Below are 15,132 nucleotides of genomic sequence, written 5' to 3'. Positions count from 1 at the left end.
CAATGGCTTGCATTGAACAGAACAGTAGCAATGTCATCGATAACCTGCTCCCCTCAGAGAACAGCACCCCTCCAATATGTGACTTTCCTCTTGGACCATTAGTACTGGTGTTTGACTGTAGGTTTTGCATGATGCCAAGATTTCTTGGAGGGTGATAGAGTTGCCGCAGCCACCTACATCTCTATGTGAACAAAATAATGCACTTATGCTTGGAATGGATTCTAAAAAAGCTTCTAGCGTCACCAGCCCAGACCTTTCCCAGCATTGAAGGGGTTTGGTAGACTTCAAGCAAGATGTCCAAATATTTGGAAAGTACAAACGTTGGGAATGGTGGAGTATCCAATACAAAGAGCCAAGCGCCCAAAGTTTGGTCTAGGTGCCTGAGACAAGTCCTTGGACACAAAGATAGTCACTTGAGCCAAGGTGTCGCATGGGAATCATCCCTGAAGCACCCAAGAATTTGGGGAAGGATTTAGCGCGGAAAGAGGCTCTTATTTGGTTCACTTATTGATGTGTGGACAAGTTACTAAATGGGCACCCCTGACCCCAGTTTTTTAAGGCTTTAACATTCATTTTAATAAGGTGGACATTTTATAAGTTAGAAAACACATCTGTGGTCAAGTGGCATTATGAGGTGGACACACATTTGGGTCATGTGTGTATGTTTTAGCCAGACAAGTAGCATTATGAGGTGTAGACACACATTTGGGGCAAGTTTGACAACTGCTGTTATTTTCTCTCTCACAAATGGATGGGTTCTCTACACAGTCATGCTAGAACCAGAAATCAGTCATCTCCACCCTTCCTTTTGCACATCAATTGTGCTACTTACTGCCAACAGGCTGCGCTGCAGCAATTCTATCGTGAAGAAATGTTGGATCAAGCTCCCTATTGTTGTATTGGCCTATGTACCTGTTGTACCAACCTTTGTACTGGTTGTACCAGAGCCTGTGTACCTATTGTACCAACCTCTATATTTAATGTACCGGATGCATGTACTAGCTTGATGTATTTGTTGTGCCAACTGTACCGGATGTATCAGCTTGATGTACGGGTTGTACAGCCTTATCAACCGCATTACCATCTCTACAGTTGAGATTATGTAGTATTTTCCTTATGGTTATTATTTGGCAATCTCACATATGAATGTTTACGTATGTTGGCCTATTGTGAATGAGAGAAAGAATCACTACCAGCACAGGATCTTGACCAGGTTTTATGGAACCATGTATATAGTTATGAATCATGATGAGACATCATTCTATATGGTTATCATGTATATGGTATTGTACCTGGATAATCTGGCTTGCCCGAATCTCAGAAGCCCCCAGAGCTTATAGAATTGAAATAATCCTTGTTGGTAATAAAGAATCCAGGGAGTAGTCATCCCATTTTGGCCCCAATGTGGGGTCCCTATGCATATGTTTTGTTTTCAGCATTCTGGATATTTTCTCATGTTTCAGCTTTGTGAATATGGTTAAGCGGCTGTGGCCAATGTTTAAGGTTTAATACGCATTGATCGTACAACAAAGTGTGTCAAAGCCCCTAGTCCCCCCGGCGGTTCGGTTTCACCTAGATATGCAAATACCATTGAAACAAGATTGCAACACCTTTTCTCACTGCCCAGCCGCATTATCTATCCATCAACACCCACTTGCTAAGCGGGCATTGGAACATCTTCAAAGATGTCCAGGTGCAAATGCATTGAAACCATATTATACTAGCCCCGTCTTATATGGCAGTTTCATATAACCTGGAAGGGAAGTCCTCTAGGATATTACCCAGAAGTAGGCACAAATACTTCGCAACCATGTTACACTAGCCCCATCCTCATACATATGCTAGCATGCAGAGTTCCCATCACTTCTCCAAAATCAAGATACAGACTCACCCCCAATGCATGATGTGGCACTACTTATGGCACCTTTATATCATGCACCCATGGGCACGTAGGGATGTCCATGCTTCAACTTCTACACTGTTGAAATTTATGCTAAACCATGTATACAGGGAGTGGCATAGAGCAGTAAACATGCAAAGCAGTTGATAGCCTGCTTTAATAAGTAAAATAAACATCAACATGCTGACAGATTCTACAACAAAGTTACAAACTTCACAAAGTTGTCACTTACCTGTTCTAAAGGATAAGGCAGTAACAGCTCCCCTTGTTGTATGACTAAAAGTGACAACAGACTCATCAAATCGAAGATTATGGATGTATATTTTCCCATCTGCACAGCCAATACCAACAACATCTAAAGCTGGAGATGACACGCAGCAACGAATAGGAGTGCCCCAGCCCATAAATTTGTAGAGCATTTTTCCTGTGCTGATATTCCAGAGGTACAAGGATCCGTCTTCAGTGCCAACAACAACCTGCAGTTCATACAGTGATGACCATAAGTAGTGGAATGGTACATAGATCTTTACATTGAACGCAATATTGAAGTCAAATACAACATAAATGTTATGGCGATGAAAAGAAGAGAACCCTAGCCATCATGAGCAGCCCTTTCTTGTGATGCCATACACATTTTAAATGAGCTCTGTCTAGCATCCCAAGAGAAACTAGCATGCATCTTGTCTGCCCGTGACTACATGGCCAAAGACCGCCCAACCATCACGTGCTCACACCATAGAAGGGACCATGGGTGATGAGAGACACCTCTGATGCACGTAATTAAATCTCTTATTGACTGGAAGCCATGTAATTTTGACAAGCTTTGACTTGTACCTCCCAACACATCCCTCTCTCACTTTTTCCTCTGCTCAATGCAAATCCTCCCCCTTGTTGCCCCTTCATAAAAAAAGCTCCCAACACACCCCACTTTCTCCTCTGCTCAATGCAAATCCTCCCCCTTGCTGCCCCTTCATAAAAAAGCTGTGCACCCTTTGCTTTAATACTATCCCTGCTCCCCCTTTTTCTCCTGTCAGGTAAACATCCCTGCTTGAGGTACTTAGTAAGTATCCCCTTATCAGAGCGATACCCCTTCTTGCCAACACATCCCCCATTAGCCCAATTTCTTGATATACCTAACAAAATCTCCTTATAACTGCCCTAACTTCTCCTTTTCAGGAAAAGAAAAAGGAAGCTAATGGAGCAGGAAAACATGATAAATTGAGACCATGGAAATAAATGTGTCACACACTAAAAGGCTCATCAGACAATCATATGGAGTATAAAAAATGGATGTTTGGTTGAACTTGGCTCAGAGTATGTGATAAGGCAAATCCTTCAAGTGAACATCAAGAAAAGAAACATGGCTGTAATGCAGCAGGGTATCAATAATCCCGCATAAGCCAGTCCAGGAGAAGCAAGCATCAGCCCACATGGTGGTCATGGATTTGTCAAGCCCAGTGGCTTCAATGCCTGGTCTGGCATCAGCAAAAGAGTTGCTGCCGAAGAGTTAAAACAAGCTCTGAAGATTATTTATACAAGAATTTTAAGGGACCAGAATACATACTGGTTAAGAATGCCAATTACATTGCATACAGTACATGAACCGTAAAAATTTTGAAAGTTCCAGTCAGAATAAGTACCTTGTTGAGATAAGTGTCTGGATGCATTAAGCATGTTGGTGAAACTCCCTCTTCCAAACGGATCTTGCGCATAGGAAGGGCTTCTCTGCCCAAGTTTGTAGCTTCCCATACAAAAAGCCATCCCTCTGAATCAACACTCAGAATATAGTTGCCCAGAGACAGTACATGCATGACTTTACTCTCATGTGCACACCATTGAGTAACCTGCAACACACAAAGCCAATGTGAGTGCCATGATGGATAGGGTTCTAAAGTTTATCCTTCTTTGGTTTCAACAGTAACGTAGCTTTCCATCGAAGGACTCACTCATCGTTTCTTTGCTTGTCAAAACATTTGAAAAAAGACAATATGTTTACAGAGATATCTTAAATGCAGAGTCTTCTACCTTCTGATTCTTATCACACAAAATAATCCACCAGGAGCATAGGCTGATTAAAAGCTTCTCTTGTGTGTTAGTGAGTAGAGGTTATAGGGATCTTTGGTATGCATCATAGGATGACATGCATAATCAAGATTTAGGTTATAATCATTTTATATACACATCTATTGCAATAGACATTAGATTAGGTCTCTATCTTGTCTTATGTGCATTTGCATGATGAGTATGATTAGCGTTAATATCGTGTGCTTGATGTTAATCACATGCTTAAGCTTCCACCGGAGAATCCGCTGCCAAATTTGCTGAGCCTTCGTGCAATCCCAAAGGCAATGTCGCTAAGACTCCTGGGGGTGGCCACACCTCGAGCAAGCTGCTGGCCGCCCTCCGACTGCCAACCAAGTACCCACTGCCAGACTCCTGTGTGCCGTCAACCAGAGGAAGATAGTGATCTTCCTCGGCCGAAAGCTGTCCCAAAGCCTCTTCCGGAAATCTGAAAGGCTGCTACTCGGGAGAGATCAATGCCAACCTGACAACCAAGGTATTAGACTGGAGTGCCCCTTGAGATCCACTAGAAAGCCTCAATTGGTCACCAAGTCGGGGTGGGTGCTAAGCCTACCCAAAAACCACACGACTTGTGCCAATTGATCTATGCTCCTGATGCACAGCAAAAAATCTCTATAGCCTCCGCGAATCTCTGGAGATTCCCAACATCTCCAGCAAGGTAGGCTGGTGTGTCATTTGAAGACTCTAAGTCCAGCAGCTCCTCCTGTGTGCGGAGGGGAAGGCACAATCCTTGAAGTCCGGTCTCCTAGGCGGAGAGAAAACTACTCATGGCCTCAGCGACAAATAGAAAGAGGTACGGTGCCAGAGCACAGCCCTGTCGAACCGAGCGGGAAAGAGAGAATCTGTCGCCTCGGGCTCCTTGAATGAGAACCTGGATGTGAGATGCTGAAAGCCTTGAGACTCCACGAATCCACTCCATGGGGAATCCCAGTCGGCTTATTGTGCCCTCTAGAAAGCTCCAATCCACCCTATCATAAGCTTTCTCAAAGTCAAGGAGAAGTACAATGAGGTCCTGCTGTCACATCTTGGCCAAAGCTTTCGCCTCCCAAAAGGTGAAGATGTTGTTCAGAATACTCCGATCCTAAACAAAACCAGTCCAAGTGTCATGGATCAAGTCTAGGAGGGAAGGTTGAAGTCACTTGCTGATGGCCTTGGCCAAAATCTTCTAGGCCGTCCCTAGAAGGGTGATGGGTCTCCACTGTCGGATCTCCAATCTATCACCACCCTCCTTGGGAATCAAATGTATCAAGCCCTCTGTGAGCCTCTCTAGCATGGCACCTATGAGCATAATCTCATTGAGGGCAGCGCGAAGGCCACCTTCCATGAGTTCCCAATCGCGAAGAAAGAAAGAAGTAGGAAGCCCATCCGCCCCGGGCATTTGCCCATGGATAATGCCTTCACCGCCTCTGCCAGCTCCTCTCCAATGAAAGGGGTCAATAAGAAAGACCGAAGAGAGCGGGGAACCACCTCTCGTGTGTCTCCAAACTCTCTCGTGCGCATCCATCACTTGGGGGGATAATGGGCCACCAGTGAAAAGAGAACGGAAGAAATCCGTGGCGATGGCTCTCACCTGCGGGGGATCAGAAACAATAACTCCATCCTGGCCACATAGCCTACGAATACCATCTCTCCTCCTACGAGGGCCGGCCATCTCAAAGAAGTCTCCAGTAACTCTGTCACACCGGCCTGAGTCCAAAATGAGGCCCTGGCACGGGATCTATACTCCACCCTCCTCTCCTCAATGGACCGAATCTCCATGCAAGCAGCAGCAATTTGACTCTCAATCCACAGGCTGTCCGGGGAACTCTTTTGAAGATAATGTAAAGAGGCTAGGCCCCTCCTCAGACTCCTCTCCTGCTCCCAAAATCCCTCCAATCTCCTCAGGCCTGCCTCCTCTAAGAAAATACTGACCTCCCCAAGGCCCTCATCCAAAGTGCACGCTGCAGATCTTGAGGAAAAGTGCACACCCGCCCATATCTGCTCAATCCGGCTACAAATGTCGGGGTCCTGAATAAGGCTATCTGGAATCCTGGAGCTCGCATGTCTATCATGCCTCCATGGGTCCTCTAGGGACAGAATAACTAGGGCATGATCTGAAAATGTAGTGCCTGCCACAATACCAACCATGCCTCAACGGTTGCAAGCCCACATAAAACATGTCCAGCCGAGACAGGTTGGGGCCAGTGCTCTGCCTATCCGATCGAGAAAAGCTAAGACTCCCAGGGATGCACCCAAACTCTGGAAGATGCCAAGGGTCATGTCCCCTAAGAATCAATATCATCTCCTCCCATGCAGAGTACTCCACCCCTGAGACAGTGGTCATGCGGCATGCCACCTCCAAGTTTGTCCTCTGCTGCCTCTATCATGTTGAAGTCACCGCCCATGCACCAAAAATCAGCCTGGGGAAGGGCCCGTCAGACACTGCTCCAAAAGACAGCTCTACCTGCAGCTGCTTTCGAGGCATAAATGTTGAGGAAGCCAACACTATCCTCTCCAATCAGAATGGTAACCCACTGAGCACGTCCTGGAACTATGACTCTTGATCCTGTCTCACAGACGGCAGAAGCTACTCACTGACAAAGAGACACACTCCTCCCTGCGTCCCTGAAAGGCCAAAGGATGGAGACCAAAAAGTATGACTCCTGCATGGTAGAATCTTCCCACAACGGCGGGTACGTCCCTCAGTAAGATGGTGCTCCTGAAGGAAAAGAATGTCGATAGATCCCCCCACCATAGCTCAATGCAGCTCTTCTCTAAGGACGCCTCGTCTCTGAAGGCACTGAGGCCCCCCTAAGCCCTGAATGTTCCCTAAGACAATCCTCATACCAATCTCGCTATGAGGCGGAACTACCAGAACTTCCCTCCACTTGAAGAGTCTTGGGCGAGGGCTTAGGTGGATCCTGCCCTCCATGTACTGCCACTCTGCCCGAGCGCGAGAGTATGCATTCTCCGTGCTCCATCGATCACAATGGAGGTATCTATAAGAAGGGGGGAGAGGTACTGCGAGAGAGGTATGCATGAACACAAAAAGTAGCACCTCCTGGCCGGAGGTCACCATCTCCCCTCCTTGGTCTGTGTGTGCTGATCCACCAAGCTCCATCCTAGCCAAAGGCCATAGATGAGTAAGAACATCGATGATCCGGAGATCTTGCAAATGATGCGATAGCTCAACTGCCTAATCCTGTATGGTAGCGGCCACCGACTCTAGATCCCACTCTGTCTCGGGGGCTGCGCTCAAGGGAAAGAGAAGATCATGGCGCCTTTCTCTGGTGTAGAGGGTCAAGAGTGGTGGAAGACCACACATACTCGAATAGGGGCTACGGTCTCCTCGAACTTGTTTGTCCCTTCCGTCGGAAGACACCGGAAGAAACTATAATCCACAAGCTGCCCCAAGATCCTAGGGGACCCGCTTGGAGACTCAGGTGGGAGAGCCCCCACTGGTGAGGCCGCAATGGTCATCTCCACCGGCTTTGAGAAACGATGAATCAGGCGGCGAACGTTATTCGCCTGCTGTCTCCTCTCCGGGTCGAGGGCTGCAGGGGGCCGATGGGAATGCTCTGGAGAGGCCGAAGGGGCCGGGGGGGGGGGATCACAGGCACAGAGAAAGAGGAAGGGGCAAATGGAGCGACTGCGGGGAGAGTCGGAGATGAGGGTGGCGGCAGGGGAGGGAGGTGGAAGGGGAGGAGGTGGGGGGGAGTGGGAAGGCGGAGAGGCTAGAGAGAAATGTTGCTGAGAGGTATCCATCAGAGAGGGGTGTCAATGCAATGCAATGCAATGCAACTATATTAATGAATGGTTACAATAAAGATCTATAAATAGATCTACACCTATCCTAGATGAATATCTATCTCGAGAAGAGAGAGAGATGCTGAATGTTGATGATGATGAATGTTCCCTTCTCCAATGTTGAGGTCCACCCTTGAGATGTTGGCTTTCCTCTATGTAGGAGGCGGGAGATGATGACTAATTTGCTAAATGTCTGCTAAATTGCTAAATGTATGCTGATGATTATGCTACTGATGATGCTGAATGCTGAATATGCTGAACTCCACACCCTCTTAGGGTCTTAGGCTGAAGACCACCAAACGATGAAGAGATGATTCCAATGAATGATGCGCTTTTCTATTTATATGCTAAGTTATGCTGTTGCTCGGCCAGATACTGCTGTCGGCCAGCTTGCCTATGTCTTCATGACTTCATAAATGCTCTAGATGCTATTGTCGGCTACTAACCAGACCCTGTCGGTTGGTTCCCTATGCCTTGACTTGATGTGCTACATGCTCTAAATGCCTTGAATGCCTTATGTACCTGTTGTAGGTGTTGTAACAACCCCTTACATTGATACTCATGCTGTGATCTACTGTGAATAATTGTTGTAAATGTCTGGATAATACTTGATGCTCTTGAATGCTATCTGCTTAATGCTTATGGATGCTAAGAATGCCATGTCACTTGTACACCAATAGGGTGTGCACGTGACATATGATACCCCTATGTTTTGCATACCGAGAAGCATGGCACTCATCCATAACCTTTGGCCTCATGTTTGATACAACAGATAAGCTGGTTATGGAGGCATGTACATAACCAGCCATTAGATCAGTCCATATATGCCCCAAAACAACATTTGTATGGTACGGTTCACGCATGGCAGACAAGTCTCCATGTGAGGCAAAACAGCATCTGTTTGGTACGGTTCACGCATGGCAGACAAGTCCCTGTGTGAGGCAAAACATTAGATTAGTCCATATATGCCCCAAAACAGCATCTGTATGGTGAAGTTCACGCATGGCAAACAAGTCCCCATGTGAGGCAACTTAGACTACAGCCACACACGGCTTTCTCGATAATGCATCTGCCACCACATTCTTCTTTCCTGGAGTGTGGATAATCTGAAAATGAAACATGAACAAGATTTCCATCCTCATATGCTTCTCCAAAAGGTTTGTTTGCGTCAAGAAATACCTTAGGCTTTGAAATCATCAAACATAAAGAGCGCAGGCTGATCCTTGAGTTGTCCCCAAGCTTTGCAAACTATCTCCTCTTTGTCATTATTTCCTATATTCCCTTGCACATCAAGAATGGCATATAGATTTGCCTTTCGCACATTCTCATTGTCCTTATTCTTGCGTTAAGGACATTCACAAAACATATGCTCTTTGCTGCCACATGAGAAGCATTTCCCCTCTTTAGCATGTTGCTCCCTTTGCTCAGGGGTTAGGCTAAATTTGTGCTTTTTCTAAGAGGCATCCTTGGGCTACCTATTCTCAGCCTTTCCTCCACTCTTTACATCTTTCACAAAGGGTTTAGAATGTTCTCCACCCTTTCGCATGTCATGGCTTTCCAAACACATAATCCAATACAAATGCAAATATGAAGACAAGTTGCCCAAACAAGAGTGTGTCGGAGTAGATTGTCGAAACCGGACGGCGGACTCATCGGAAGAGTCAAAATAACCTTTCCAGAAAGTACAGCAGTATACTAGGCTGTACAGTAGGTACAGTAGGGTTTTCATCAAATTACAACAGTCCGCTACAGTAGGGTTTTCATCAAAGTACAGCAGTCGGGTACAGTAGATGCTGTTGGGTACAACAGGTACAGCACCAGTACAGTACAGTTCAGCACTTGGGTACAGCAGATACAGTAGATACAGTACAGTAAAGTTCAGCATTCAGGTACAGCAGTAGCAGCAACTACAACAGCAGGTACATAAGGTGCTGCCGGGTACAGCAGTACAGTACAGCAGGTACAGAAGGTGTAGCTGTACAACAGCAATGGGAGCTCTTCAGTACATGTCAATTTGCAGACTCTTTTTGCAGAGAGATCTGCCTTCACAAAAACGTCCAAGAGAGAGGGAGGGAGTCGAGTGAGGTTGGTGGGTTGGAGGTGGAAGGGGTCCAACCCCTATGTGCCATGTGGCACAGCCCACCTCAAACATAGGTGGACACCTCCTTTAGTGCCCACTCAATAAAGAGGGTTCACATGATTAAAAGGGTGCCCAAAGGTTGGGCTGCCCATACATGGGTCCCTTGGGCCCCAGCCACTGGCCAGGGCCCAACTTTAATGAACGTGAACAGCGATGGTTATATGACCTTTAGAAAAATAAACAAGGGTTTAAATGAATACTTACCACATGTTCACATGCCACAAACCATGTCAAAATACAAGGCACTCACACAGTTTAGGTGTGCGTCCCCTGCCTGTGAGCTGGACACGTCATAGCAAGGAGTCACATGAAATCAGTTTCAAGCAAGCAAAGATGCGTGCACATGCATTATAGTATTATACAATGGGTACATCTCCCATTCCGGGAACCTGTAGAGAGCATGTCTTTGCAGCATAGTTGTCAAGCGTTTCATGAAACGTATTTCATAAACATTTCATAAGCGTTTCTTTCAAATGCCAGATGTTTCAAAAACGTTTCATATAAAAAAGGGGGGGGGTACAGGCCCGAAAAATTATATATAAGTTTATAATATGTAAAAAATATGTTGCCTTCCCTGCAAACAATATTAAGCATGCATCATTTAAACATTAAAACATGTTTAAAAGTTTTTTTTTTAAAGAATCTGGGTTAAAAACGCTTAAATCGTAGAGTTCCCAGGTGGACACGAATGAAGCGTGTTTCATTCGTATGAAACGTTTCGTTTCATTCAAACCGAATGAAACGCATTTCATTGCAACTATGCAAGTTCTCGAGCACAAAACTGGCTCAATGGGAAGCTTGAAATTGGGATCCCTGATAGTGGGTTCCATGTCCTAGCCACACTACGAGTGACACGAGGCCTAGCCTCCCATAGGTGACATGAGTCCTGGCCTCAGTACGGGCGACACGGAGCTCCATGGCCTGTCGTACCTTGGCATGAAAAAGGGGAAGACCACTTGGGCGGCCAAATGGTGACAAGCCTAATGTGTGGAAGACTCTTCAACAACATTAGCAGTGCTTCTTGGAATAGCAATCTTTTTCACAATGATGCTTTTCCCACAAATACCACAAATATTCAAGCTAAAACAATCCTTTTCGAAGTGATTGCTTTTATCACATAATCTCCAAGGCTTTCCTTTGGCTCGTCTTTTGTATGATCCCTTGGACTTGACAGCAAAGCCTTGTTCTATGACAACTTTAGATGACCTTTGCTTCTTCTTTCTTCTTCCTGTAAGCCATTGATGATTCCCTCCAAGCTTGGATTAGGTATTCTTCAAGGTGGTGACCAAGTTGTCATACTCCTTAGGCATGCTTTTGAGAAGCACAGCCATGGCATCATCATCGATCACTGGAGATTTGACTGCAGCTAGTTGGTCATGAGACTCAATTTTTTGACATGTGCAACAAGAGATTCTCGTGTCTTCAATTGTAACTCAAAGAAAGAAAATTTCAAAGAAAGCTTTGAATTTATAGCACTGGCACCAAAAAGAAAATCAATTTTAGCCCAAGCTTCACCAGGTGATTCAAGATCAGAAATGTAACGCAAATAGCCAAGAGCAACAATGTTATAATATTACACATACTAACATCGATACTATTACAAATACTAATAGAGAAGCTTTGAGTCACCCATACTGAAGCCAGGACCCGTGTCACCTATGGGAGACCATGCCTCATTTCACCCGTATTGTGACCAAGACATGGAACCCACTGTTAGGGATTCCAATTTTAATCTCCCCACACAGCCAATTCCGTGCTCAATAAGACCTGCTATTTACAAGTTCCAAGAACGAGAGATATATATATTGCATAATGCATGTGCACACATCTCTGCTTACTGGGATTTCGCATGACTTATCACATGCAACCCCCACTTGGATGTCACGTGGCCATATCTGTACAACAGGTGTAGGGCCTGGAGTGGAAACTAGTCTAAAAGCATGCGCTTCAGTCCCTCTCAGTCATTCAGGTATTCAGCAAGTACAGGCAGCAGTTAGACATCCTCCTCATCTCCAGGCAGCCAATGAAGATCCTCTTCAACATTCAGCCAGCATATGTGCAGTTCTACAGCTATTTGGACTTGCAGCAATGTCCCGAAGACTCTTCAACAAAGCCTTGGATTGGTGGATTCTCAGCCAACATACAGTCTTCCTCGTCCTTGCGTTGGGCATTCATATCGCTTGTTTACTCAAACATTGTTCAGCATTCTCCTACTTGCAAGGGAGGCCCTTCAATGGGTATTTGGGACCCAATACTGTGTCGTTTTCTTCATTTTCATTCTCATTCTCTTCACTCTCTCTACTCTCTGAATTGGATGCTAAAGATTCTCACCACATAAAGGTATAAAGAAGGCCTTGTCGTGAATTATCATGACCCAGCCTAGTGCATATAACTTGGTATCAAAGCATCAGGTTGGTGACCCAACTCGGCTACGTAAGGAAGTGAGAGCATCCGGTGGATGATAAAACTGCGGTCCAGAAAAAACACCCAAGCCTCCATCATGTCGGGAGAGAGATCACATCAAGAAGAAAGCCAACAAGAAGTGATGGAGGCACAAAGCTTCCAAACAAAAAGCACGCTTCCGCCAAGCACAGAAGACCTCCTGAGAATAATGATGAAGCAAATAAATTCTCTAAAGATGTAGCTTGCCACAGAAAAAGAGAAGCCCAAAGAAGGCATCTCAGATCTGGCACATATCCTTCTCACTATAGAGGAACAAAGAAGAAAAGACGAAGATCGACGTGAAGAAGCAAAAAGAAAAGACGAAGATCGACGTGAAGAAAAAAGAAGAAAAGACGAAGAAGCAAAAAGAAAAGCAGAAGAAGAGAGAGAGAGAGACGTGCGGAGGAACAACAAGGTAAGAAAGCCACACACAAATATGAGGAAGACCAACGCCGACCGAGAGTTTCGGCAAAGATTCGACTAGGAGGCTATGCAAATCCAGCAACAGCAAACGATGGCACAGATTCTAGCATCACTTCCCAAGCCGGCTCCGAATTCCTCATCCTCCACCGATCCTACCACCAGCGTCATACGAATCTCTCCAAATTTTAGTAAGTATGATGGTAAATGTGATCATGCTACTGTTACTCAATTATTCATCAATTTGAAGCACATTTTCCTTTAGCTAAAATCACAAATCCACAAGACAAAGTCCATATGGCAGCACCCCAACTCACTCGGAAACAGTGTTACTTGGTGGCAGCATTGGTCACACTTCACACATACCCCATCACATGCCAATTCTAATTCGTGGCTGACCTCAAAGCCCGTTTTCTTCCACCACAGTACATGACCAATCTTGAAGACGAGTTTTACAAACTCACTTAGGGTGGTTTCCCTGTTTTGACCTACTCCAACAAGGTTATTACAATGGCCCAGCAGTTGGGCATAGAAGAAGATAAGCTCAAGCAGTTCATTCGAGGTTTAGAAACTAACATTAGGTACTCAGTTAGGAATTTTGGGCTTCAAACTTATGCACGGGCACTGACCCTCGCTCAAAATCAGGAACTAATACTGAATGGAGGTAAGCCCAGGAAAGCACAGTCTTTCCCTAAGCCCCAACAACAGTCATCTACCCAACAGTCATCTACCCAGGGTAAGGGAGTTCAGAACAGCAAAGACCAAAAAGACCAAAACAAAAACTCTCAAGGTCAATCAGGCAATAGGAAGGATTCTATGCCCAAGAAAACTCCTGGGGAAAATGCTAAGGAGGGCATCATTGGAGGTTATCTCCAGCGTGATGTACAGGACAGAGAACAGTTGTTTCTTCTGTCACACTTTGGGACACGGGAAGAAAGATTGCACTAAGTTTCAGGCTAAAAGAATGCTAAGGCATCCACTTCCATAGTAGCAACCGTAGAAGCCCCATCCACACCTCCATCATCAGCCTCTAATGCCGTTCAGCTTTTGCCCGCTTTGAATTCAGTGCCTCCAGTGGTATTTGATGATAAGCAGGAGGGTGAGACTGAGGGACAAACAAAGGCTCTCATCCGTGTGACTATGGCACTGCAAGGGGACAGCAGTTCATTGTCCTCTTTGACATGGGCAATTCCGAGAATGCCATCTCTCCGCAATTGGCAAACTAGATGAGTTGCATGCCAACAAGATGAGGTGCACCTTGGTTCCTCATCATCTAGATATGGATAGGTTTACCCTTAGTCTACGTACACACATTTCTCATAAAGCTCAGTAGTATGAGTTTCAAGTTCAGAGGACCACATTCCAGCATGATTTTATTGTCTCCCCTCTTTTAGGGTGTCACATGATCCTCGTGTTAGAATTTTGTGCATCTCACTATGTGTGGGGATTTGGACCTTTTATTGATGCCTTGTACTTTCTCATAGTCGTGGGGATTTACTAGTCGTGGGGTTATTTTTGTTATTGTCAGCAAGCTCCTTGAGGACAATCGGCCAGCTACATGCCTCCCTATATAAAGGTTCCTTTCCCTCATCACATTCAATCTAGTTCATTCATTCACAAGCACTTGTTCTCTACACCATCTGCTGGCTGGTATTGCCGTTGTAAAATCCTCATGCTACATAATAAGATGTTCATTGTCCGATGTCTCTCTGTCTCTCTCCCCCTCTCCTATGTTTTGCTTCCACATTGTGCAACTTTATCATGGTATCAATCGCTTAGGTACCGGCTTCCCCACAGCGATCCACCCTCCTACAAGAAGATCTGTGTTTGTTTTCTATAGGAGAGAGGTACCTGCATTTTTCATCAACCTGTTGCGTTTCTTCAAGGCGGCTATAACTTGGTTGAACACAATGCTAATCAATACACTTAAATACTCTAAGATTTGATGGACACGTGCTCAATACAAGAAGTAATTTGCTGAATTGACAAGAGACACATAATGAGCCGGAACGGCCGGCCCCTCCCTCAAACAAAGTCTACTGATCTTGGGAGAATTAAGTACATAGTGTCATGGGCATTTCTGACCAGATTTCCATACCAATGCATATGAATACAGTAGTGCAAACAAGTGGTTGTCGATGTAGACTTGCAACTCACACTACCCTCTCAAGTGCCCATGTTCCCTACCATCTGCTCTCTATTGTTCCACCAACACATGGTAGCAACAATCTGCAAGAGAGCACGTAGGACAAAAGAACACTACACAGGGTATGTGATCTTGTAATCCAGTTCCTCCCTCCTGCTACTTTCTTCCATATTTAAGCATAAAAACTTACCAATTGCAAGTAGAGTTGAAGATAGC

At 45.3% G+C, this 15,132-nt stretch overlaps 1 protein-coding gene across 5 annotated transcripts in view; it reads right to left on the bottom strand.

The window, feature by feature from the left end:
- The window catches only part of LOC147623683 (transducin family protein / WD-40 repeat family protein), a 137,162-nt gene that overhangs the window by 89,076 nt on the left and 32,954 nt on the right, over positions 1–15,132 (bottom strand). For all 5 annotated transcript variants that reach the window (XM_086820271.1, XM_086820272.1, XM_086820270.1 and 2 more), the window contains exons 4-5: positions 3,541–3,744; positions 2,133–2,376 (exon numbers count right to left, since the gene is read on the bottom strand). In XM_086820271.1, coding sequence (XP_086676397.1) covers positions 2,133–2,376; positions 3,541–3,744 — 448 coding nt within the window. The remainder of the gene's footprint in view (positions 1–2,132; positions 2,377–3,540; positions 3,745–15,132) is intronic.

Source organism: Cibotium barometz, chromosome 26 (assembly GCF_041138505.1).
Source record: "Cibotium barometz isolate CiBa-2024 chromosome 26, ASM4113850v1, whole genome shotgun sequence".
Lineage (NCBI taxonomy): Eukaryota > Viridiplantae > Streptophyta > Polypodiopsida > Cyatheales > Cibotiaceae > Cibotium > Cibotium barometz.
This window is presented reverse-complemented; position numbering and strand designations above follow the sequence as displayed.